Source organism: Urocitellus parryii, chromosome 7, assembly GCF_045843805.1.
Source record: "Urocitellus parryii isolate mUroPar1 chromosome 7, mUroPar1.hap1, whole genome shotgun sequence".
NCBI lineage: Eukaryota > Metazoa > Chordata > Mammalia > Rodentia > Sciuridae > Urocitellus > Urocitellus parryii.
The window spans coordinates 46653570-46680386 of NC_135537.1; the positions used below are offsets into that span (position 1 = coordinate 46653570).

The following is a 26817-nucleotide window of genomic DNA, read 5'->3' on the forward strand; positions in this document are numbered from 1 at the left end:
GTTAGTAGGTTTTCCTAAAGAGGAATGTCCTCAATTTTTGACATGTTTTCATTAGAGTGTTTACATGACGCCCTGAAGCCTCAATGATGGTGAGGAAAGTGGAACTTTGCGGATTTATTGAACAAATAACAAAAAATTTTAAAGTTTCTGAAAAATGACTATATGCTGTTTCTCATTCTGTAAATGTAGTGAAATATATAGGTTTTTTATTGTTAGTTAATCTTAATATTTCTGGAATAAACTTGATACATAGTACTACTTCAGATTCAGTGTCCTAATATGTTGTCTTAGTACTATCTATGTTGTATTAGTACTATATACATATACAATACTATATATGTATTGATACTATTCTGCTACTATTCAGCATGTATGCTTATTTATGAATTAGCCAGTACTTACTTTTTCCCTGTAATGTCCTTGCCAAGTTTGAGTACAAAAAAATATGACAGCTGATTAGCATCCAGTCAAGTTCCTCAACCTTTCCTTCAGGAGGGTTTGTGTAGGATTGATGTATGTCTTCCCTTACTGTTTTGCAGAATTACAAGCTATACAAAATGAATGTGTGTGTGTGTGTGTGTGTGTGTGTGTGTGTGTGTGTTGGGGGGGCCTTCAAATTATGTATTCAGTTTCTTTAATAAACAAAGTATTCACAGTTTCTATTTCATTTTGTGAAGATTTTTTAGGTTTCACTTTTCCAGAAATTTGTCCATTTCATCTAGATAATGAAATATTATTGACATAGTCATTTGTAACATTTTTAAATGCATGCTCTTGATACATAACACACATTCCCCCTCAACCCTGTATAAATCTCTGCAGAGTTGTATCAATGTCAGTAATCTCTTCACAGTCATCTTGTGATTTTATTGATTAGCTCCTCAGCTAGACTTTTTTTTATATTTTAAAATCCTGCTTTTGTTGTTTCTTTTTATTTTATTTAAGTTTCTCCATATTTCTAATATCTTGGAGCAAGAGATAGGCTCTTTGATTTCATCACTTTTGTTTCTCCATTTACAACTTTCTATTTTTTTTTATTATTTTTTTGTACAAGGGATTGAACCCAGAGGGGTTTAATCACCGAGCCACATCCCCAACCCTATTTATTTATTTATTTGTTTGTTTGTTTGTTTATTTATTTGAGACAGTTTCTAAGTTGCTTAGGGCCTTGCCAAGTTGCTGAGGTTGGCTTTGAACTTGTGATCCTCCTATTTCAGACTTCTTAACTGCTGCAAGTACAGGCATGCACCACCATGCCAGGCTAGCTACTAACTTTTCCTGTAATCGTGATGACTTTTATTACAATCAACAAGTTTTTATATATAATTAGCAGTTTCACTTTAATTAAACAAAAATATTTTTTCTCTTTCCATTGATCTCTTCTTATGCCAAAGATTTTTAAAAGACTCTTAATTTCAAAACAATTGGACTTTTCTAGTTATCTATTTGTCACTCCTGGATTAACAATAGAACATATTTTGAAATCATTTGAGATCTGGTGAAATATGTTTTATGGTACAGCATAGGATGAATTTGTACAAATATGTAACAACATTTCATCCAAATCTTGAAGTTTCTATTGAGTTATAATTTACAAACCATAAAGTTCATCCATTTAAAAGTGTGTAATTGGGTGGGTTTCGGTATATTTGTGTAATTATCATTACTAATTAGATGCATTAGGCTTTAGAATAAATTTCTCTCCATTTCCACCTCCCTCCTGTCTTAGCACACACTAATTTATTTCCTGTCTCTGTAGAGTTGATTATTCTGGACATTCCATATAATTGGAACAATATAATATGTAGCTTTTGTGACTTTTAGCATAATATTCAAGGCTCACCCATGTAGTTTGTGGCAAAAATTGGTATTTCATTGCTTTTTATGGATGAATACTAGCATCTTGTATGTGTATACCATATTTTCTTCATTTACTCATCAGTCAATGGACATTTAGGGTTTTTTTTTTTCCATTTGGGAGTATTAGGAATAATGCTGTCATGAACACTCAAGCAAAAGTTTTTGTGTATATATTTGCAGTTCTCTTGGACATATACCTATAAGTGAAATGTATGAAAACTCATGATTTGCTCTTTGTAGACTGTCAAACTATTTCTTGAAGCAATTGCACTATTTTTCTTTCCTACATGCTATGTACAAAAGTTTTAGTCTCTCTACATTCTCTCCAACACATATGATTATCTGTATTTTTTGTCTTACTAAAGACATGACATGGCATGACATTATTGTCCCAATTTTCATTTCTATTAATTTTAGGAAATTATCAGTCATTTACTTTTCAACTGAGTTATTTCTGGGTTTACTACTGAATTATAATAGTAATTCAAAAATTAAAAGAGTTGTTTTTTTTATTTCCTTGTTAGAGTCCTTCATAAAAATTTTAAACTCTAGTGAAGCCCAGTTTATTTATTTATTTTCCCTTTGGTTGCTTGTTCTTTAGATGCAATATGAAGAAAACAATTTTCTAGAGCAAGATGGTAAACATTTTACCTATGTTTTATTCTAAGAGTTTTACAGATTTTGCTGCTGTATTTACATATTCCATGCTTTTTAACTTATTTTTTGTGTATCATATAAGGTAGAAAACCAAATTTATTTTTTGCATGTGGGTGTTCAATTGTTTCTCTATTGTTTATTGAAATTGTCTTGTATTGTTGAAAATCAGTTGACTATAAATGTATGGGTTTATTTCTGAACTCTCAAATTATTTTACATTAGTTACTATCTCTTCCATTACTCCAATATCACAAAAGTAGAGCTACAACAAGATTGAGTAAATTTTAAAATTCAGAAGTATGAGTCCTCTTACTTTGCTATTTTTTTTTGTCAAGACAATTTTGACTGCTCATAGTCCCTTGTATTTCCATATTCATTTTAAGCTCAGTTTGCCAATTTCTACAAAAACAGAGAATAGGGAATTTGATCTAATTAAGAAAAATCTGCAGGAAAATCTAGGTAGTATTGCCATCTTAACAACATTGTCTTCCATCCATGAACATAAAACGTCTTTCTATTCATTTAGATTTTCTTTAATTATTCCAAATGCAGTTTGTAGTTTTCAGTATACAAATCAAACACTTTTTAACTCTATTATTATGTATTTTATTCTTATTGTTATTATTATAACTTACTTTCTTAATTTTTTTGATTTTTCATTGCTAGTATATAGAAATATTATGGATTTTTTATATTGCTAATATATCTTTTATAATCTGTGTTAGTCAGCATTTTTGTCACTGTAACAAAAAGACTTGACAAGAACAATATAGAGGAGAAATGTTTATCTGGGGCTCATGGTTTCAGAGGTCTCAGTCCAGAGACAGCCAATTCGGCTGGTTTGGGCAGGGATGAGGCAGAACACTATGGGATAAGGGAGTAAAAAAGGAAAGCGATTCAGGACATGGCAATCAGGAAGCAGAGAAATCCAGTTCCATTCACCAGGGACAAAATATAGACCCCCAAAGACATGCTCTCACCACACCTACGTTAACGTCAACTAGCCACACCATACATGCCTACAGTTACCAGTAACTCACTCAAGTGGATTAATGCACTGATTAGTTAAGTATCTCATAACCCAGTCATTTCACTTTTAAACTTTCTTGCAATGTCTCATACATGAGCTTTTGGGGGAATATCTCATTTCCAAACTATAACAATTGCCAAACACATTTATTTACTCTCATGGTTTTTTGGTTTGTTTGTTTTTTTTTTTTGTGGGTTTTCTTTTCTGTGTGTGTGATTTTCTTAAAAATTTTTTGTATACAAGATTATATCATCAGCAAATAATGGTAATGTTATTTATTCCATTCCAATTTGGATATATTTTCTTTCTTTCTTGACTAATTTCACAATGAACTTTATTAATTTGAAGATATTCTTTTCTATTTCTATTTCTTTTGATAATTTTTATCAAAATTATTATGTGTTTTGTTTATTTATCTTATGAATTTGATATATTAAATAAATTGATACTACATTGGCAAAATTTACAGCACCTGAATGTGTTGCTTTGAATGCAGATATCAACCTGCTTTACTAGGATAAAGTCTACTTCAGTGTGCCGTGTAACATTTTTTAGATGGTGTAGGACTCAGTTTGCTAATGGTGGAGAATTATTGAATCTGTTTAAAGATGTTGATGTATAGTTTTTTACCTTGTGATATCTGTGATAGCTTCATCTGTATGGGGTAATATTGGCACCACGGGTTAAGTTGGAAAATGTACCATCTTCTTTTATTTTTTGGTTAGCCTATTACATGCCCCAACTGTTATCTGCAGTTTTCAGGAACTGCCAAGTTCAACTAATTGCCCCTTATTGTTTTCAAAAACAGCTCCAGGGAAAAGGATTTGCACTGAGTGGACTGAGTTGTGTAACATGAAAAGAACCTTCCTAGTTGAACCTTTTAAAGAACAACCAACAGGTCAAAGATTGACACTTTTCTGGAATTAAGGTTTTTGAAGGGCTTCCATCTCTTCTCTGGCCTCTCCAGTTGCTGCCAGATTTTCAGGGTTCATCATGATTATGGACTATTGTTTTTCAAGCATGCTTCACAGTTAACGAGGAAATGTGGTTATAGGCAAATTAAAATGCCACAAATGGCAGTTTTGACAGGGTACAATGGCAGCAGCTGGGTCTGCAGGGGTGCTGATGACTATGTGGGAAAAGCAAGAGTTCTACCAGCTTCTGTAACATTTGATCTATACAAGCTGTATGGCGCAGATGCAAGTGGAAGAAATCTATGAAGACATCCCGGATCCTCATCCAAGTGTGAGGGCTGCAGCCTGGACTACATCTGGCTACAGATTTTGCACCTAGTTTCCAAAAGAAATTCCATGAAACAGTGATTGCAGTTTTGTTGCACACCATGGAAAATCAAGGTAATCAGCATGTACAATCTCATGCAGTTTCTCCTTTTATTATTTTTATTGAAGACTGCCCCAAGTCATTGCTAGTACTATAATAGGATAGTATGGTGAAAAATCTACATTTCATATTGGTGATTAAACTTCAATAGTCAACTCCAAATGGACCTAAGTTAGCCTTGGGACAGCTTGTGACAACAATTTCCTCAGTTGCTGATAAAGTAGAAGAAAAATTTGTTTCAGGTTGTCATGTATTTGTGCCCTCACTAAAGCACATTGTTGAGTTTACTGTTCAGAAGGAACTCAAACATCTGAGAGGAAAAACTATTGAGTGCTTTAGCCATGTTGATCTTGCCACTGGGAAGAAAAAAATATATACAAGATGCATCAAATGTGATGCAGCTATTGTTGAAGACAAAAATCAGATTTGAATAATATGGAGGGTGATGACCCTCAGGCCTCTTACATTCAGTGTGGGCTAGAATATGTGAAAATTCTTGGAAGAAATTTCTACCAGAACCTTCCACTGGTTATTGATCCTCTTATTAAAAAGACTGTTTCATCTAAACCTAATGTTGTTCTCTTAGACACACAAGATGTACAGAACACGAATTATGACAATGAATGGCAATTTGTAAATCTTGAAACCAACAAAGGTTTGAAATTAAAACTCAGGACTTTAAACAAAATCAACTATGCTAAGGAGTTGAGAGAAGGATTGGTGGAATATACAGAACAAGTTGTGAAATTGGTGGTTCCCTTATTGAAATTTTATTTCCATGACAATGTTAAAGTGGCAGCAGCAGAGTCCATGCCTATTCTCTTAAAATGCTCAAGAATTCTCGGCACAGAGTATCATTCACAGAAGTGGCAGTTCATATGTGACCCTTATTCAAGACTATAGGAACTGAACCCCAGACAGAGGTACTCTCAGAACTAATGAATTCTTTTGCTAAGTCCATTGAGGTAATGGGAGATGGTTGCTTTAATGAGAAGCACTTGGAAGAACTGGGAGGAATACTAAAAGCAACATGTGAAAGACATTTTAAAAACCAAGAATTATGACTGGTTAAATGACAAGAAGAAAACTATGACCAATGGGTTTGTCTCTGAAGATGAGGATGAATGTGATGTTTATATTCTGACTGAAGTATCAGATATTTTGCACTCATTCTTTAGTACTTATAAGGAAAAGATTTTACCATGATTTGAACAGTTACTTCCATTAATATGTTCAAGTAGATCATAGCCAGACATTGGGAATTGTACATATTTGATGATATCATAGAGCCCTGCAGTCCAACCTCATTTAAACATGTAGAATATTTCCAGTGGCCGATGCTACTAAATATGTGAGATAAGGACACTGAAGTCAGGCAAGCTGCTTCTTATGGTGTGGATGTTGTGGAACAGTTTGGTGGAGTTGATTATCATTCTTTATGTTTAGAAGCTGTTTTACTATTGGTAAAAGTTACTAAAATGTGTAAATTCCAAAACCAAAAAAAAAAAAGTGTCATTGCTACCGAGAACTGTATTCAGCAATAGGAAAGAGTTTTGATGTCTAAGCCTAACTATGTAAATGAAGATAAAGTTCTTCCACACTGGTTATCATGGTTTCCACTGCAGGAAGAAAGAAAGGAAAGCTATTCAGACCCTTGAGTTTTCTCTGTGACTTAATTGAAAATAACCACCCAGTTTTAAATGGTCTAAATAATTACAGTATCCACAAAATAATCAGGATGATTTCAGAAGGAAAAGTTAATAAGACTATTAACTATGAAGAACCTTGTTCCAAAGACCTTGCAAATGTTCATCATCAAATTAGGATATACATTCCAACCATAATTTCTCAGACATCTGTACCTGATGAATGTTTGCAAGGAGCACTTTAATAACACTTGAATATCATTTATATGAAAGTAACTACAAATAAGTGTCGAGGGGATTCCATTATAAAATAGAACTGTTATCTCCCTGTTAAGCATTTCATATTTTTCCCCATGTTTCTCCAGGATCAGTCAATGTTACAGCTTTCTGTTCACCTTGCATGTTTGATATCTTAAACATAGAACTTGGTGATAACCTATGCTTCCATTTGTCTTAGAATTTTTGTCACCTTTTCCTTATTTGGTGTGAAGTATAGAGATTGCTACTATTTATCTGAAATATTGATGCTGGGCAATTAGTACACTTGGTGCCAAGATGTTATACTGATGGTCACAAAATGCTAAAAGCTTATAAAGATTGGAGAATTGCCAGGACAAACATCATGGGAATGGAGGGCGATGGATATAGAAGCAGGCTTATTCCTCTTTGATAATAAATACTCTTGGTTTTGGTAATGGTAGTTTGGTAGAAATAAGCAAGAGTTTCAAGATACAGTAGTGGATGCGGGAATTTTCTCTTAAATGAACATTTTTATAATATCCTCCAGAGAATTCGGCAGGAATACCAATATTCTAGTTTCCATGGTGTCCTGCTGAGAGTTATAAGAACTCTTTCTTTAACCAACCTGGTCTACACTTTTTAAATTATCCAGAATACCAAGAATCATGGTTACCAAAAAGAGGGTCCTAATACATCTAACATTGCTAGCATGTAATATACTAATAGTGTTTGTAAGCAATCTATATTTGTGAGAGTCAGTCAGTGTTAGGTATTTCAGTGCAGTACAGTATTGCTATTGATGATGTTCGTGCCCACACCCACAAAGCAGCACAATAAGAAGAAGAGCCTGGATTTAGAATGGGGCTTAAATAGATTTCTGTTTCAAAGATTGCTAATATATTCTATAGTAGCGCTGAAGGGTGGCCTGCTGTGTTAAAAAAAAACAACAACAACTTAATTTTACCTTTAAACACAAAAAGAAAACAGCCTTAAAACTTGTCATTTATCAGTATGTGTATATTATCAGAAAATAGTTCTATAAACCAAGGGTTAATTGTATAATTGTATTGTTAGTCTATAATGTTAAGCTTTTATAGGGTAGAAAAAATTTTCTATTCAGCAAATTTTCAATCTAAAATTTAAAAATGAGTCTACTGTGATTTCTTGGGGCTACTGTGTGTACTGTGAATATAAAGTGTTTAGCAAATATTTAGGACCTCATAAGTGCTCAGTAAATCATCACTGTTATTACTCTTAAAAATGCAACTACATTTTTGGTCTTAGTGAGTTTCATCTGTTTTTCTTGAATATATGATCCCCAGATTGCTACAGGTCTTTGGTTAATTTGCAATGAACTGAAAAAGTTTATTCTTACAATTTTTCCAGTGTTCTTAATAATTTTCTAGAATAAAGAATATTTGGAGGTACTTACTCTACCATTGTTGCTGGTGGTAGCTTCCTACCTATTATTTATTACCTAGTGTATCCTGAAGACATCTATTGCATCTCTATTTAGAATTGTGGATTTATGGATATTAGTTCATGATTTTGTCAAATTTTTCTTTATTTCGTTTGAAGATGTACTGTTAAGAATACAAATATGTAGTTGTTATAGCATTGCAAGAACATTGTTATAATTAAAAAGTGTTCAACTTATCTCTAGTCAAGCTATTTCCCCTGAAATATTATTTATTTTTTTGTATGGAAGTACAAATCATGTGTATAAGCTATTTTTTTTATTGTTCACATGAAAAATATTCAGTGCCTTTTCTATATTCAATATTTTATGTAATATAAGCAGTATGTAGTTGGATTTCATCTTTTATTTTACCATTTTCTTTGTTTTTCACCCATGTTATTTTCCTTATTTTTCTCATTTACAATCTTTTTATTATTCTTTTTTCAGTTAATTAATTGCATACATATATATGCACTCCTACTATTTTTAAAAATTATCACTATTCTTATCAAACTGATTAATATTTGGTAATTTAATCACTTCCTAGAATATTATATTTCCATTTACTCATCTGAAAAACTTATGTTATCTAGTTTTTACAGCTTTTTTTGCAGGAAGTTTATTGAAATAACTCAGTTCTTCATGAAAACCAACAGAACTGTGACAGAGATCTAAAGTGCTCACCAATGCTGCCTTAAAGTGAAGAACAAAGACAGAAATGAAAATGCAAAGAAAAAGTTTTAGGAATTGCAACAGCTGGTCACTGACACAGCTTTATTCAATACACACAGGAGCAAAGGATAATGGCGTCTCAGGGTGAGGCTCTAGGAATCAAAGATTGCACATCTTTGTTCGGCAAGTGTTCTTTTGAAAAGGACATCTACAACTTCACCAATATAGAAAACATCAGGACCCTAAAACAGGACAATTTAAGGCTAACTGGAGTTGCAACCTATGGCCACGCCAGATCCTGTGAGGCAGAGGTTCTCACAGTGCTCTTCCCCACCAGTAGCATCAGTAACTTGAGATCTCCTTAGAAATTACAAATTCTTGGACCTCAACCCAGATGTACTGAATCAGAAAGTATATGCATGGGGAGCAGTCTTTGATATACTCTCAGAAAATTTAGTGTTCCTGGACAGAACTGCACTGTAGAGAAAACTAATGCCTCATACTTTAATGTAAATACCTGTGTGAGAGAGGGTCTCCTGGCTGTGCTAAGACCCCACATATAGCAAAGAGGGCCAGCTGCCCTCACATTGCTCCTCACCTGCAGGGGTCACAAGGCACCCAACAGGTGCCTTGTTGCTGGAGGAAATAGATCAGCAGTATCTTGGTCTCCAGGTTCGAGAGCTGAGAGGGACAACCAGTTCCATATCACACCTCCAAGTCATTTGGTAAACTACACCTTTTGAAGGTCTCTATGCATCATAAATAGATTCTTCACTCAGTATTTCCCATTCAGCTTGCTAAATAGGATTAAAACACTGAGCACTCAATTTTACAGAAAACACTTTGAGTATTTTTACGTTAGTTTTAAAGAAGCAGCAATAATTTTGAAACAACCTAAATTGAAGAAAAATATATAACAATGATAATCAGTAATGTTTACTAAATTAACAGCTGTTCTAATAACACCATATGATATAATTGTATAAGTTGTAGTATTTCTAGCATGTGTCTGCAGACCCGTATTTTCCTAATCTTCTTAACACATATACACAGTATACATTAATTTTCAAGTGTGCACATGACAGACATATTAAATAGAATAGCAAGAACAACAAAATACAGAGGATAGGAGAAAGTCTGACCATTAGGCCAATGTAATAATAGCATGAACATTTATACCGACAGTGGTTAAGCTGTTTAGTTTCACCAATTAAAATTCAAAAGTTTTAATTGAATTAAAGTACAAAATCCACCAAGGTAAATACCCAAAACAAAATAACTCTAGGTATCTAAAATAAAAAAAAAATAAAACAATCTTTCTGAGTGAAGATTTGAATCATTTCATAATGTAGCAGTAGAAATTTGAAAGTAGGAAGAAATACTAATGTGAAAATATAGTGCCTACTATTATAGTAAGAAGATCACATTTTCTTCATATTTTATACCATAAGGAAGTTTAGCCTCAACTGCAATTGGGAAATAATTAGTTGAACAGGGAATGTGTGGGTGTGTGTCTTTCAAAGTATCAGAACACAGGCATGTCTTAGTAGAATAACTTGCCTATGAGAAGCACATCTCTTTTAATCTAACATTTGCAAAGCAAATCCTAGGCATCCTGGTGATATCTTGACAGTTTTACAGTTCTGGCTTTGTTAATTTTTTAGTTTGCTTTGAACATAGATGTCACTGTAGCCCAGATACAATATTTAGAAGGGACTTGTACACTATCACATGGTGTATGGGATTGGGATAGTCTATTTATTATAATAGATATTGTGTATAAAAAAATGAACCACATTTTCCAAACTTACCTAAACAGACAAAACAATGGATAAAAGATTCTCAGTTTGAGCTAAAAGGCTTCTCTGGTTGCTTGAATTTTTCCTGAACATTTTAGTATTTCACTTTAAAAAATTTTTTTATTTTTATTTTTTTAGATATACATGACAGTAGAGTTCATGCCACAGACATAGAATATAAGTTCTCCTAATTCCTCTGGTAATGCATGATATGGAGTTACACTGGTCGTATATTCATATATGAACATAGGAAAGTTATCTCTAGTTCATTCTACCATCTTTCCCTCTCCACTCCCTTCCCTTCATCCTCCTTTGTATAATCCAATGAACTTCTAAGTTCATTTTAGTGTTTCAAATCTAAGATATTGAAGTCATCTCTGATTAACAGTAAAGGGTATATATATTCAACAAGTACTAAATAAATGTGTCAAAGTAATCCACAGAAAAGCTTATTTGGTTGCAACAGTGTTAAGAAATTTTCAAATCTTTTCCCTATATAATCAAAATACCTCCTTTAAAAATATGTATGTTGTTTAAAAAATAATATTGTTCATAGCTGTACTTCATGGTCTCATCTAAGTAATTTTGAAAAAGTAACATTTTTAATGTCATTAAGGCAGCACTTACTACATCATTGCTATGATTGTCTTAATGAAAAACATCCATAAATTTACAGGGAATACTTCAGTACACATAATTTAGTGGGAATTCGGGAAACATTCATGAATATAATACAATTATTGTAAGAATGGGCATAAAATATCCTAAAAATAACATGAGAATTTAGTGTGATTAACACAAACTCACTAAAAATTCTTCAATAAATTCTTACCATATAATTTCAAGAAATTTACTTCCAATATGTGTCTTATTATTTATTGTTCATTTGTTAATACATTTCTAAGAACAGCTTATTTGTTTGGTTAAAAATTTTCTATAAGTACTTATTCACATAATCTCAATAAATCTACTTATAATGTATAGCTTATTGTTTCCTGTTTATTTATTAATATGTATATAAGGAACAGCTTATTTCGTTTCAATAAATTTTGGAAAGAGTTTTTATTAAATCATATATGTATAAAAATAAAGATCTATTTAAAGTATTTAAAAAATAACTTCAAGCTAATTTCTTCCATCAAGCACAATGTAAGATCATACCTGCAGCATATGGGTTCATATGTAAAATAAATGTTGTCTTTAGTGAATAAATATGTTTAACTCATGTGTTCCTTTTAAAATGCATTGTAAATTTAGCATGATTAACACAAACTCACTAAAAATGTTATTGAATTTATAGCATGTTTCTTCTACTAGGTATTTTGTCAATAAAGTCATCAATAATAATATACTTTAGATGTCTATGAATAATTTTCATTTTAAAAAAGTTTCTCCACATGTGAACAAGTATTGGACTCAATGGTTTAGATGATATACTGGGATACAGATCATTATATGAATGGTCTTGTAAATTTCCTCTTGATTGAATGATTATCTAATTAAGAGAAGATATATTTCAAATGATTCAAGCAATCAAAACAGTGTCTGTAGATTGATGAAACCTAAAACAAGAGCTCCAGTTCAAGCTTCACAGAGAAATATATTAAGACAGATGCAAGCGCGCTGGGATTTCAACTTGTCATTGGATGATCGATTTCCCCAAACTCTCTAAGCATTATCAAATCCGATAATTGAGGTTTACCACACCTAAATTTTTCACTGCTGAGATAAATATCAATAATTCTTATATTTATAAGATGGATTGCAATAGAATCCGAGATGATTTCAGAATCTCCGGACACATTGGCCACAGAATATTTAACATGGGCTTTCCTTCTGCTATTGGCATCATTACTCAGGTTTCATGCCAAAGAAATGCTCATATCTTAGGGATGGAATTTCCAAGAGTTGCACAGCATGAGCAATGATTACGCCTTGTTTGCTCTATTCTTTCCATGTGTTAGTGTCTCAAGCTGTCACCTTAAAGTCATTTACTGGTTTTGGTACTTCACAAAAATCAAAGAAAAGTAGTGACCTTGTCTCAGGCAATAACAAATCACTAATGATTTATTGCTAAATAGAGGCCATGTGAATTTGTGATGTTGTAACAGAATCAAAGAAAATGGTTACATCTTATGAACTTACAGTTTTCTCTTGAGAATATTACTCTTAAAGCATTCTACTGTTACCTAATCATTTCGATGTAAATAATACTAGCTATAATAATGCTGCTAATTGCCAAGAGGTTTCCATATACTATTTCTAATCCACAAAATACATTTTGTAGTAAAATGTTACTGCCATATTATTGCTTAAAAAAATACTAGGGCTTATATAGATTAGAAACTTGCCTTAAAAAAAATGTCACATAGCTCTTAAGTGTGATTTTTCACTCAAATATTTCCCAAGCCAAAGTCTGCTTTATATCTATTATTTTGCCTCTGGAACAATGGGTGAGTACATTAAATTTTGCACGTAGATCTTCAGACAGAATAATCCGTTTACATTCTAAAAGTATGAAAATGATTAATTTTTCCCTCAACTCAGCATCGATATGTGTGATAGCAGTTTATGACTCAGAAATTCTTTCCTGCTTTTTCCTCAGATATAGCTCAGTCAGGTTGTGATCAAAACAATCACCAAAAGTGAGTCGGTGGAACTCTAGACAAATACATACATATGTATAAATGAAGCAAAGAGGCATTTAAAAATGTAGTTCCATCACATTTCAGAAAGTTCTGGAAAAACACTGATGCCTGCAGAGAAAGATTCAATTAAAAAAGATGACCTATTAGTAACAGAGGATTTAGCTATTAAATTAAATGGTAGACATTTGTTACTGTTCTTACATACTGGAAAGAGAACATCTGGATTTCTATATTTCGAACAAATATACAGGCAGGCCAAAACATACAGAAATATACATATAGTATATGACTGTGCAGTATATACTACAGACTCATTTTTTTTCAAACAGGGTATAAATTAACAAAAGTACCAAATTTAATAAGCAACAAATTTAGGGCTATTTTTAAATCCAGTATGAGCTATATTAATTGATGTCAAGAAAGTTGCTCTAACAAGAATAACTAGTTCTTGCAAATAATTTCAATATGATAAGTCTCACCCTGTAAGGATTGGAGTGAAAGTTGGAGGGGTGGGATGCAATCTTAAATTTTTTGTCAAAATAATAAGAAAACAGGGTAAAAATATTGGCAGTTAAAGACAGGGGGGAAAAAATTAAGACCAAAGTACCAACTGAGGTAACTCAGCAGTGGTGAAAAGTGATGAGCAAACCATTTCTGAATTGTAGCAGTTTGTTAGATAACACAAAATCACTAAGTCAATATTGTGTGAACCATGAAAAGGCTGCTTCAACTCTTGAACTCACCCCTGCTTTCATACCCCTGCCCCCTGCTCAGATTGAATCTCCTGGACTTCCTGACATAACTTCCATCAGTGTCGTCCCTGCTGTGTTCTTCTCCCCTCTTGATGTAACGCCCTCCCTGCTTCTGGCCTTTTGTCAGAAGTTCTCTGCTGGATCTGTCCTCAGAAGGCTGGCACCAATCCACTCTCTAATAAGGCCCTTTGTTGACCTAGACATCTAAAATATAAACTAAAAGAAACATATTGTCAATAAATCGTGGTCATTTAGTGCTGAAATGGTACTATTTGTACTATAAGTAAATCACATCATGGAGGGAGAGTGGTTTAGAGAGACTTGATCTGGTCCCCTAATCACTATGGACAACAAATTCTTCCTTAGGTGAAATGCATCCAAGGATCCAGAAATGTGGAAACACAAAGACTTTGTGTGGCAGCATGTAAGAGATACACTGAAAATTGTGGTCAAGTTATTTACTTGGATTTACTTGGAAAACACCTCATCTCTAGCTCTCTAGTCATTATAGTTAGAGTACCTATAATGATTTTTAAAAGTAACATTTCCCTTTAGTAAATACCTACTTGGCTCAAGGCAAGAATAAGAATATAGAACATTGAGCCACACTTTATATATGGGAAAATCTAACCCGAGGAAGTAAAACAATATTTCATAAATTTCAAAGAAAAACCAAGTACATCTGATTTGTCTCTTTTTTTCCTTCTATAATCATAACAGTCATATAATTAAGGAATAGAATTGTAAGAAGAAATCCAAGATACAACAATTTATCTAGGGTAATTCAGGAAGTAGAGATAACACTTTTCTCAATTGACCATATCCTTTTTCCCTTCCTTCTGCAGCAAGTGATGTGTATTTCACATGTCATTGCCTGTAGAGTTGGATATACATTCTGAGAGAAATAAAATTAACTGCTGTGCAAAGAAGGGGTACAGCCAAACCTCATGCCCACCAGTAGAATGTTTGATGATGGATCCTATGCTGTATTTTTGAAAAGTACATTGACAAAACATTAACAGAATGGTATTCTTAAAAATTACATCAAGTGCTTCTATATTTTCAATGTTTTAAAATTATTGTGATATTCCATATAAGGGATTCTGATACCATTTTTTTTAGTATGAGGCAAGTAAAAAAGTCATTTAATAAGAAAGCAAAATAATTCACCTCAGTTTGTTGGTTTGGATTTCTCCTTAGCTGAATTTCATAAAGTACATAAATGAATGCTCTATTTTGAGAGACAACACAATCACATTATACAAACATTACTTTAGCAAGTGCGTGTGCATGTACAGTAATAGCTCTCTTCTTCAATATTTATTCTCTGAACTACTTTGAACTACTGTAATAGGCTCCACTAGATGGCTTTGCTTCCATCTTATTCTTTTCATTTTCATTCTTTGTTGTATTCCATAAGTATCTGAATGCCAATCCTTCCATGTTGGTTTTCTAAAATATTTTATGGCACTACATTTCCAAGTGGATGAGCATTAGCAAATATTTAACAAAGAATAAGACATTCTCTGTGATTTGACCCTTATTAATTTTTCTGGTCCATTATAATATGATCTGTATCACAGATTGCAAAACAGAAAATAACGAACAAATTTGATATTCCCAGCTCACTGATAACATTTTGCTTCTGTGCCTTTGCCCATGCTATGTCCTTATGTCCATTTGTTGCTTTAAATAGGAGTTTAAAAATATCTAACCCAAACTTCCTTAAATAGTGGGAAATTTATTGGTGTATATTAATCCAGAGACTGTGTAGTTTTTAAGATTTGTTGGTTTAGTACTGTGTGTTTTGTAAGAGTGAAAAAGAGTGCTGTCTGAAAGAGTTGAAATTAATTAGTCAGAATTAGGTCACATACCCTTTTCCTAAGGCAATTTTTTCAAAGAAAGACAGGGCACGTAGACCATTCAGGCCTACCTGCTAGTCCAAGTTCAACTGTCAGATGATATGTATGTTCTTTAATTTGAAAAAGTTAGTATCTGATATTAGCAGCCAAAGTTAGCACAGCTTCTTTCCAATATATAAACTTTGAAAATATCCATTCTTCACTTAAACTTTTTAACCTCTTACCAAACAGGAGACAAGTTGAGTCACTACATCTAGTTCAAAGGCCAGGTAGATACTGTTGTGATATCTGTCAAGTTTGGAGGCAGACCCTCACAGCACAGCAAGCTGGCTGACATATGCATTCTTGGCTACAGAATAGGAAGATAATGACAATGACAACAACAAAATAACATCCAAAAGAGAAAAGAAACATGGAAAATAATGCAGAATATTTCACAGGACATACACGTATTGGACTCTCTTGGTCTAGCTTCCTGGCGTCTGTGATGAACACCCTGTTCTGTTCTCCTCCGTGGCCATATCTGGAACAGGCACCATGAAGCTTTCCCACTCAGAAGAGCTCAAAGCTTTACCAGGTTTCTTCATCGTGGTGTAAATTTAGGGAACTGGGAATGGGGTTAAGATGAAATATCCCAGGTTCTTGACTGGGACATGTATATTTATTCCAATGTAGTAATGTTAAAACTTTAATGGACGTCCAATATATTTGCTATGAGTTTATTTTGTTGGCTAGTAAACACACGAGATCACATTTATTCTTGGTTTTGGAGTGTAGGAATTCCTGTTGCCTTGCTGCAAATCTTGGTGCACGAACTATTCCTGAGGTCACAAACTAATGGTTTTAAATTGAGATAAATCAAAACCTGGAGTATCCTCCAGGCTATATTCCAGAGACTTCTTCAAATAGAGAGAAACTTCTCTCTACTAGAAAAATTACTTAGGAAACTTTTTCAAAAAACAACCTTCAAACCACTGTCTAAGATAAATTAATTAAATAAGAATTTCAGGGGCTGGGAATAGTCAGTCAGTTGTTATCCTCTAATCATTATTTTTTAATAAGCAATATGCTGCCAAACCTGAAACCACTGTCTTACCCAGATATTTGCAAGAGGTGTAAGAATACAGATTTATATTTTGCCTAATCTTATTCTGTAAGAATTCTTCTACCTCTCCTCCTCAGAATATCAGAACTTAAGTTTGGGTTTTAATATACTTTCTATAATGCAAAGAATTAAATTATTAATCTTTCAGTCAATTTGTGTGGAAATGCATTGTCTATAAAAATTATCTTTTACTTATTTCTTATGTCGTTAGAAACTTAAAACTTGTCTCTTTTTTGAAAACATGTAATGATAGCTGTAAGAATGAATCAACACACTGCAATATTCTGATATTTTTCTAAGAAGTCCCTTAAGATATTCCTTTTATTTTAAACATACAAGTCATAAATTAACCAAATACTGTATTTTTGTTTGTTTTCTTCCATTTTCTACCCAGGAATAATTCATTCATTCAGCAACTCGGTTCTACATGTTAAGGTGTATCAATTTCAGAAATTTAGTCCTTGTACCAGATTCTTCAATGGTATCCTGAGCTGGAAACCAAAGAAATTAAATCTGATTCACTTAAACAGAAAAGAACGAGTAATTCTTAGCTCACAAATTTTACGAGAATCCTGGACAATTAGTCTAAGGCAGAAGTAAAGGGAAGTAAGGCCCAACCAGGATCTCACCACAAAATGACCTACATAATAAGGTGATATCACTGGTGCCAGGACCACTGATCATTCATCTGTCATGAAGGCAATGTGTTTTTGGAGGTTCTATGTTTCCCCTTCCAATGTATTTGATTATATCTCTTAGCTTGTAGGTAAAAACAGGCTTCTTCTTATAAAAATGTATCTGGAAAAGACCTGGTGTAAATAATTTTATTGATGATTCTGAGTTACTCTAGATCAGGTGAACTAGGTAAAATATGGAAATACTTCCTCACCAGTTGAGTTTAATAATCATTGTCAAAGCACTCAAAGCATCCCATATTGTACACGGGCAGTATGTGAGGTCCATTCAGCTCAAGGCTGAGCATCCTCAGGACTAGTACTTATGTAGCAGCTGTTTTAAAATGCTCCTTTCTGAATTTCTGTATTTCATATTTATATGTAAAAGAAATGTATCAGTAGTAACAAAAATATACATTTTCTATTGAATTTTCTCATGTTAAACTGATAGGTAACTAAAATTAGTACACGAAAAGAGGAATATAGATTCCCATTATAATAAAATATATAGATGGAAAAAATAATTTTATGTTTATATCATTAAATACCAGTGGGAAATATCTCCTTGATTCAATTAAAGAATCAAGTAAGAAAGACTAACAATCTCTTTGACATGTAGAAAAAAATATCCCAATGAAGAAATATTTTATCTTCACAAGAAAATAAACGAGTCTAAAAGTTGAAGTGGTAAAATGTGTATGTCTGTTTTGGATTTACTGTTTCTCTTAGTCTGAAAAGAATATTAACAATAGAATTACAGCTCAATAAGTCACAGGAGAAACTTTTAAGGATGGCATGTAGAAGCCTTAGGCAAAATGTGTTTACTACCTCATGTACTGAGCATGGATGACATGGAGAATTTAAACTTCTAAGACAGAGGAATTATATCCAACAAAATCTGTACCAAAGTGTGTAAATGTATCCAGAAGATATATAGGAAAATATAAAAACACTTCAAATCCATTAATGTAACAGGAGAATACCTGCAGGAAGATGATTGCCTATGACACAGATATAATCCAGACCATAATGGAATTAAGCACGCTGACAAAACAAAAACTTAGAGAGAATTGATGGTCATAGCTTAAGGATCCATTTAAACTGATAGTAGAATTGGATGACAGAGAGAAGATGGCAGATGAGAGGAAGGGTGCATTCCCCAGAAGTTCTTCAGATCAGAATTTCTAAAGTGGGACAAGTGCTCCTCATGAGGAGGGTGACTAAGAGAATTCACTGACATCCAATACCGAACAGCAAATTAATCACAGAGATATGGGAAATCAGAAATTTTGAACATAATATCTTAAGAGACACACTAGCATGGCTGGCAGTGAAGTGAGCACTAATAGCTCACTGCCAAAGGGAAGGAAAGCACAGCAAGTAAAACTGGCTTAGGAACCTGTGAAACAGAGAGGGGGACTGATCTTAATTGACCCAGAGACCATGGGGGAAGTTACAGGGTAAAAAGAGATTCAAATCACTGGGCCAACGCATGGAGAGTCTCATGGGTATCCAAGTTACGACGGTGGGAACTATTTGGGGGTGGCGGTGTGGCAGCAAGAAGAGGTTAGAGATTGTGAACTCATGAAGGGAGTGTCCGGTTTGACCCAGCAGTCACCTGTTTTGGGGTCCAGAGTGTGCCTGGACCAGCACTATTTAAACCGGTGCAGAGAGGACTTTGTCAGGGGTAATATAGGCTGGGGATATCAAAGACAGAGAGTCCCCTTTATTGCTGATGCTCCATAAAAACATGTGAAAAGACTCCAGTAATGGATCAAACAGGTGCCTTTGCACTTAGGTATAATCCTCAGTAATTCACATTCCTGGGGGTGGAATATGTGAAGTCTATTAAGGTTTAGACTACTCACTCTGCAAGTAGAATTTTGGGGAGGCCCCTGAGACCCAGATATTCAGCAAAGATTTGCATCTACCCAGCAACAGGAGGTATGGATCAAATCTCAAATATCCACTTACAGAGTTCCCAAGGTCAGCCAAGATCAAGCCCCAGTTACTAGAATTTCCAAATCTGAAACAATCCTACTATAGGAGTATACCCGTTGGCAGCTCTCCCCAGTCTATCCCATCCTGTACGGGTAAACACAAAGTTGAGAGCTTTCTGGTCTTAATAGCTGGCAGCTTGGTAATAAACATAATGACATGGAACTTAACAGCACCCAATCCAGCAACAAATATTACAAAACCCAAAAATAAATACAAAGAATGGCACAAAAGCATAAGCAATGGATATTCACCCTTGCCACCAGTTTTGACAGCTTCAGTGGAAACAATCTCTTTATTTCTCATTAAGAATTTGTTTTTTTTCTTATTATTCAAAGAAACTGAATAGGCACTTCACAAAAGAAATACCAATGGTCAAAAAATATGAAAAAAACATTCAACATTGCTAGAGAAATGCAAATTAAAAACACACTGAGATTCTATCTTTATTCCAAGAATACAAGTAACAATAGGAGTTGGCAAGGATGTGGGGAAAAAGGTAAACTCAACCGTTCTGGAAAACAACATGGAGATTCCTCAGAAAACATGGAATAGAATCACCATTTGACCCAGTTATCCTACTCCTCGGTTTATACCCAAAGGACTAAAAATCAGCATACTATAATGATGTAACCACATCAATGTTTACAGCAATTCAATTCATAATAGCTAAACTACAGAACAAATCTAGGTGCCCTTCCACAGATTAATGGATAAAGAAAATGTGTTATACATACAGAATAGAATACTACTCAGCAATAAAGAAAAATGAAATTATGTCATTTGCTGGTAAAAGGATGGAACTGGAGATTATTATGCTAAGTGAAATAATCTATTCCCTAAAACCAAAGGCTGAATGTTCTCTCTGATATATGGATGCTAACCCACAACAAGAGAGGGTGAGGAGGGGAAAAGATTAGACAAAGACAAATGAAGGGAATCGAGGGAAGGGAGGGGGTGAATGGGAACAGGAAGAAGAGTAGAATCAGACATCAGTTTCCTTTGCTCATAGATAAATGCATAGCCAATGTACTTCTACATACTGTACAACCATAAGAATGGGATCCTAAATAAAATGGATTATACTCCATGTATGTATGTCAAAATACACTCTATTGTCATATGTATATAAAAAAAGACAAACTTTCTCAATATAGTTGAGTAAAAGTAAGTTTTGCCATTTAACACTTTAATCATAGAAATTTTTATTTTTGGTTGTTATTAATTCTATATACTTAGTATATTAAAGTTTACAAGAATGAAAAGAAGTCATTCTGTAACTGTAGAATATTGTGTCATATTTTTTTTTTTTTTGTACAGGGGATTGACCCCAGGAGAACTCAACCACTGAGCCACATCCCCAGCCCTTTGTTAGATTTTATTTAGAGACAGGGTCTCCCTGAGTTACTAAGTGCCTCCTAATCTGCTGAGGCTGGCTTTGAACTTGCAATTCTCCTGCCTCAGCCTCCCAAATTGCTGGGATTATAGGTTTGTACCATCACGCCCAGCCAGAATGTCAAATTAAAAAAAAAAAAAAAAGGATTAAAAATTTTTTCCACCTTTTCCTATTTTTAAACTGACTATTTATTTTCCTATTTTAATTTATTTTATTCTATTCCTTTTTAGTTTTTTTTTTAAAGTTATTTCCATTCTGTGTGATTATGTTTATGTGTATCTATGTGGTCTTGCTGACAGGTTTGAAAATATATAAATATATTTATATAGTTTTTATTTCACTTTAGTTGCTCTCTTCTGCACTCATTTATTATTTAGCCTTTGTTTGATGTTGGTAGAATAAAATTTTATGTGAATTTGACTTGCTTTGATCTTATATTTGTTTTTACCTTGTTTTTTGTTTCTCTTATTACAAATTCTTCACTCTCTTCTCTCAACAATAGCCAAACTTCCCTGCTCCTTCTTTCTTGCTTTCTTTATTTTATTACTTTTAGTTACTTTTAGTCTTCCATCTTTATAGTCATCATCTGCTCCCTATCTCCTGTTTGTCCTCTGTTCATTTTTTAAAAATATTTCAAACTCTCTCTTACCTTCCTACCATACATTCCCTTTTTGCTTAAGGAGCTATAATTTCACTCATAGAATTATGTAGTTTATTTGACTCATACAAATCCCATTCATATTGTTGTGATTATTAATATAGTAGATGATCTAGTATACACCTGGTGTTTATTGTCTGAACCAGTTCATGGTTGCTTGTTGTTGGTGCTAATGTTAAATGCAGATGCTACCATTCCTCTACAGGTGGTAATTAAAGATGTCAAACAACAGACATTTACTATAACGTGTACATTGGTTGCAATATTGCTGTTCCTTACACCCCCTTTCTCTAATAGGTACTGGAATGTGATTAAGACAATTTAAGTTCATGTAGGGATCCTCCTGCTAAACAACAAATTCAACTCAGCAAATTAACAGCAAACTTCACATCACACATGATCTGCCCTCACTCGAGCCTGAACAATATTTCAACACATTTGAGGAGTCAGAAACCCCAAACCACGTTGAATCAGCTATAGGGGAACCTTATATCCCACTCTGGGACATCTACTTATACAAAAAAAACAGAGAGAAGTCACTAGAACAAAAAAGATAACTATAAACCAAAGGACACATATATAAAAGAGGATCTCAAAATTGTCTCCTCCATATTCATAATCCCTCAAGAAAGGAGTAGATGAAATTTCAGTGAAAGAATATAAAAAAATTATTAAAATGTTTATGGTCTAAAAGTAAATCTAAGGATGAATTAGAATGGCAAATAAAAGAGGTGAAAGACCATTTTAATAAAGAAATAGAGATATGGAAAAGAAACCAGTGGAAACTCCTAGAAATGAGAGACACAATAAATCAAATTTAAAATTCACTTGAAGGTATTATCAACAGAAAAAAAAATTTGCATACACAATAGAACTTCAGAATTTAATATTTCAGGCCTTGAAGACAAGGGTACATGACCTTGACTATATTGCATACAATAAAGGAAAAATAAAATAAAATCAGGCTATGATCTGACTATACAAGGACTCTGCGACAATATCAAGAGAGCAAACTTAAGCCGGGCATGGTGGCACATGCCTGTAATCCCAGTGGCTCAGGACGATAAGGCAGCAGGATTGTGAGTGTAAAGCTAGCCTCAGCAACTTAGCAAAGCTCTAAGCAACTCAATGAGACCTTCTCTAAATAAAATATTTTAAAAAAGGGCTAGGGATGTGGGTCAGCTGTTAAGTACTCCTGAGTTAAACCCAAAATGGTATCAAAAAAAAAAAAAACAAAACAAACAACAAAAACAACATCAAAAACCTGAGAGTCATTGGGATAGAAGAGAACATGGAGAGTAAAGGCATTAAGAACATCTCCAGAGAGATAACAGCAGAAAATTTTCCTCACCTTTAAAATGAGATAGGCATCCACATACAGGATTCATATAGAACCTCAAATAGCAAGATTAAAAAAAGAACTTCTCCAAGACACATGATAATCAAAAGCCTAAAATAGAAAATAAAGAAAGACTATTATAAGGTTTAAAAGAAAAAGGTCAGGTCACATTTAGATACCAATAAAGGATCATTTCTGACTTCTAAACTCAGTTCCTAAAATAAGGAGGCATCTGGAATGAGATATCCCAAGTTCTAAAAGAAAACAATTGCCAGCCAAGATTTATATATCTAGCAAAGTTATCTTTCAGAATCCACGATGAAATAAAAATTTTTCATGATAAAGAATAACTGAAAAAATTCACAACCACTAAGCCAGCACTACAATGAATATTAATAGATATTATTACACAGAGAGACCTCAAAAATAAACCCCCAAACTACCAAATTGCTGAAGCTCATTAGAAGAGCAACTAACTAAATGAAATCCAAGACAAATTAAATATAGCAATCAAATCAAAGTGGCAGATACCATAATACATAATAACACTAAATATAAGCGGTCTCGACTCCCTGATTAAAATACATAGATTAGCACAATAGATTAAAAAGCATGATCCAACTATTGCTGTTTGAAAGAGAAATATCTTATAGACAAAGACCCTCTAAACTGAAAGTAAAATAATGGAAAATGTATTCAATGAAAATGGAGTGTGAAAAAAAAACTGAAACAGATATTCTTATATCTGACAAAGTATATTTCAAGCAAAAATTAATCCAAAGAGAGAGAAAACCACTACACACTAGAGTAAAGGAAACAATGAAATAAGATATAGTGGATAGTAAATATTTATGTTTCTAATGTCCTAATTATGTAAAAGGGAGGTGGGTTGGGCATCATGTAGACAGAGGGAAAATCAGTACAGTAGAAGGAGATTGAGAGGGAGGGAGGAGATAGGGGACGTAAAGCCAAATGGATTGGACAAATATTCTACGTTCACGTGTAAGTGTAATTATACCACAGCAATTTCCACCTTTGGGTATATCTGCAAGTCATCAATTACAAATAAATAAATGAATATTAGATAAACCAGTAAAGAAAGGGGAATAGGGGGAGGAGAAGTGAAGGAAAATGGGGGCGGGGTGAGTCACTAGGAACAAAAATGGAATAAGTTCAATTCCATACATGTATGATTATGTCAAAATAAAACTAACCATTATGTACAACTATATTGCAGTAATAAAAGCCAGCCCATAAAATACTCAGTGTAGATGTCCCACCAACAGGTGGCAAAATATATCCTTTGGTCATGTCCACAAAAATATATATGCACCTATAAATTGATATCATTATCATTATTATTATTTCACATTTAGCAGAGGATCAATTGATTAGACTCTCTTTTTCATTCAAACTGGTCATTTATTCAACAAAATTGAATGCATATTGGGTTCCGTGAATTACTGACCTTTTGGATAGTAATTTTTACTCATGATCCTTAAATAGCTGATATGTAATTGGGCCTTTCCACTTGCGATTATATTTGGTTCCCCTAACTTTGGGTATCTGTCTCTCCCCCATCAATGTGTCCAAATTTGCTGTCTTTTGAAGCACAGAGAGATCACATATTTCACAAGCACTTTCTGATTGCACCATCTCACAAGGTGGTTTTCTCTCTTTCTACCACAACATAATTCATGATTTCTAACACTCATCCTGACATTTACCTTTCACTTCTGAAAAGTATTATATATCATATGTATTATATATCATATATTGATCCCTTATTACTTTTAAAATTTCCATCATTTGGTTGTCCTTGAATTTTTCTTTAGAGCCAGATTTGTTTCTCTGTATATCTAAAGAAACAATGTTTAATATTTCTTTGAAATTCTCAAAGCCTAGAAAGCAGATGCTTTTTAAAAACTTGAACTCATGTTGGACAAAACTCAAGGACTAATAATGATTCAGTGCACATGCCCACTTTCAAATCCCTATCTTTGTGATTCTAGGAAGCAATTCACATAACTTGATCACACCTTTTCTACTTGACAGCACAGATGGACTGCTTCTGGAGGTAGAATGTTACTCTAAGAGCAAAAAAAAAAAAATGTTGTCCAGTTATGGTAAGAACTACACTTGAGTTCTATCACTGGGAATAATTTCTCCCACTTTCTGCTAACCAGCAGACTGTGTGTAACTGCTTACTGGAATAGCTACTTGGTAATATTCTAGTCTCTGTGCAATTAGCATACCTAAAAATAACTCTTGATTCCAGTACTCAAATTACTTCTAATCTTCCAGATTTTAGCGAATGGGATCACCATATATATATATATATATATATATATATATATATATATACACACACACACACACACACACACACACACACATATACACACACACACACACACACATATATATATATATATATATATATACACACACATACACACACACACACACATATATATATATACACACACACACACACACATATATATACACACACATCAGGGATTGAACCCAGAAATGCTTAACCACTGAGCGACACCCCCAGCCAGTTTTTTATATTTTATTTAGAGACAATGTCTTGCTGAGTTGCAACTTGCCTCACTAAGTTGTTGAAGCTGGCTTTGAACTTGCGATTTTCCTGTCTTGGCCTCCAGAGCCTGTGGGATTAGAGACACGCCACTGTACCTGATGAGATCATCATCATTTTTTAATTCTTCTGTTCCAAATATTATTTTCATTCCCCAGCACTATCATCAAAAACATGAATAAATGAATCTTCAGAATATTGAGAATAACCACTTGAAATCAACATTTTTATAGATTTTTAATAGTTAAAAGTTAACAATGTCACATCATTTGCCCTAATGTATCCATAATCAGACTTTCCTATCACCTTTAATGTTGTTATGCCAATCAAAGCCATCATTGTTGTCTTTGGGTCAAAAAAAATTAGCAGTTTTATTCAGATATAATTCATTTACCATGCATTTTTTCCATTTGAATGTGAGCAAATACAAAATGTGATCTCATGGTTCTAATGTTTTGTTTTAATAATTAGTGATGGTGAGCATCTTTTCAGGTGTTTATCAGTCATCTGTGTATCTTCTTTGGAGAGATGCTTTTTCATCTCTTTCAATAATTATTATTATTATTATTATTATTATTATTATTAGTCCTGGGGATTGAACCCAGGGCCTTATGCATGCAAGGCAAGCACTCTACCAACTGAGCTATATCCCCAACCCCTTTTCAATTAATTTTTAATAGAGTTTTTAGTATTTTTTTATATCCTGGGTACAAATTCCTTATCATAAAAACTATTTGCAGTTTTCTCCCATCCTATAGATTGTCATCATTTTCCTGATAGTATTTGTAGTACAAAAGTTTTTAATGTTGAAGAAGGTCAATTTTATTTTTTTATTTACTTATTGTTTAGTAGTGTTTTCGGTTTCTAGAAAGGATTTGCCTAATCCAAAGTAAAAGATTTACCACTAAATTTTCTCCTAGGAATTTGTAGTTGTAGTTCTTGCATGGTTTGTGACTCCCCTTATCACCCATTTTTAGTTAATTTTTATATTTAGAAGGAAGAAGGGATTCAGTTTCACTATTTTTAGAATATCTCATCTACTAGATGAAATGGTCAAATTTAGCAGAGTTCCACTA

General features: G+C 33.4%; 1 protein-coding gene and 1 pseudogene across 1 annotated transcript in view; one reads left to right on the forward strand and one right to left on the reverse strand.

Moving 5' to 3' along the window:
- Positions 1-26817, reverse strand: part of Cnbd1 (cyclic nucleotide binding domain containing 1) — a 417626-nt gene that overhangs the window by 45734 nt on the left and 345075 nt on the right. Inside the window, exon 12 of the mRNA XM_026384576.2 lies at positions 21303-21308. Within this exon, the coding sequence (XP_026240361.2) occupies positions 21303-21308 (6 nt within the window). The remainder of the gene's footprint in view (positions 1-21302; positions 21309-26817) is intronic.
- Positions 4643-4840, forward strand: LOC113180139 (ran-binding protein 6-like; annotated as a pseudogene).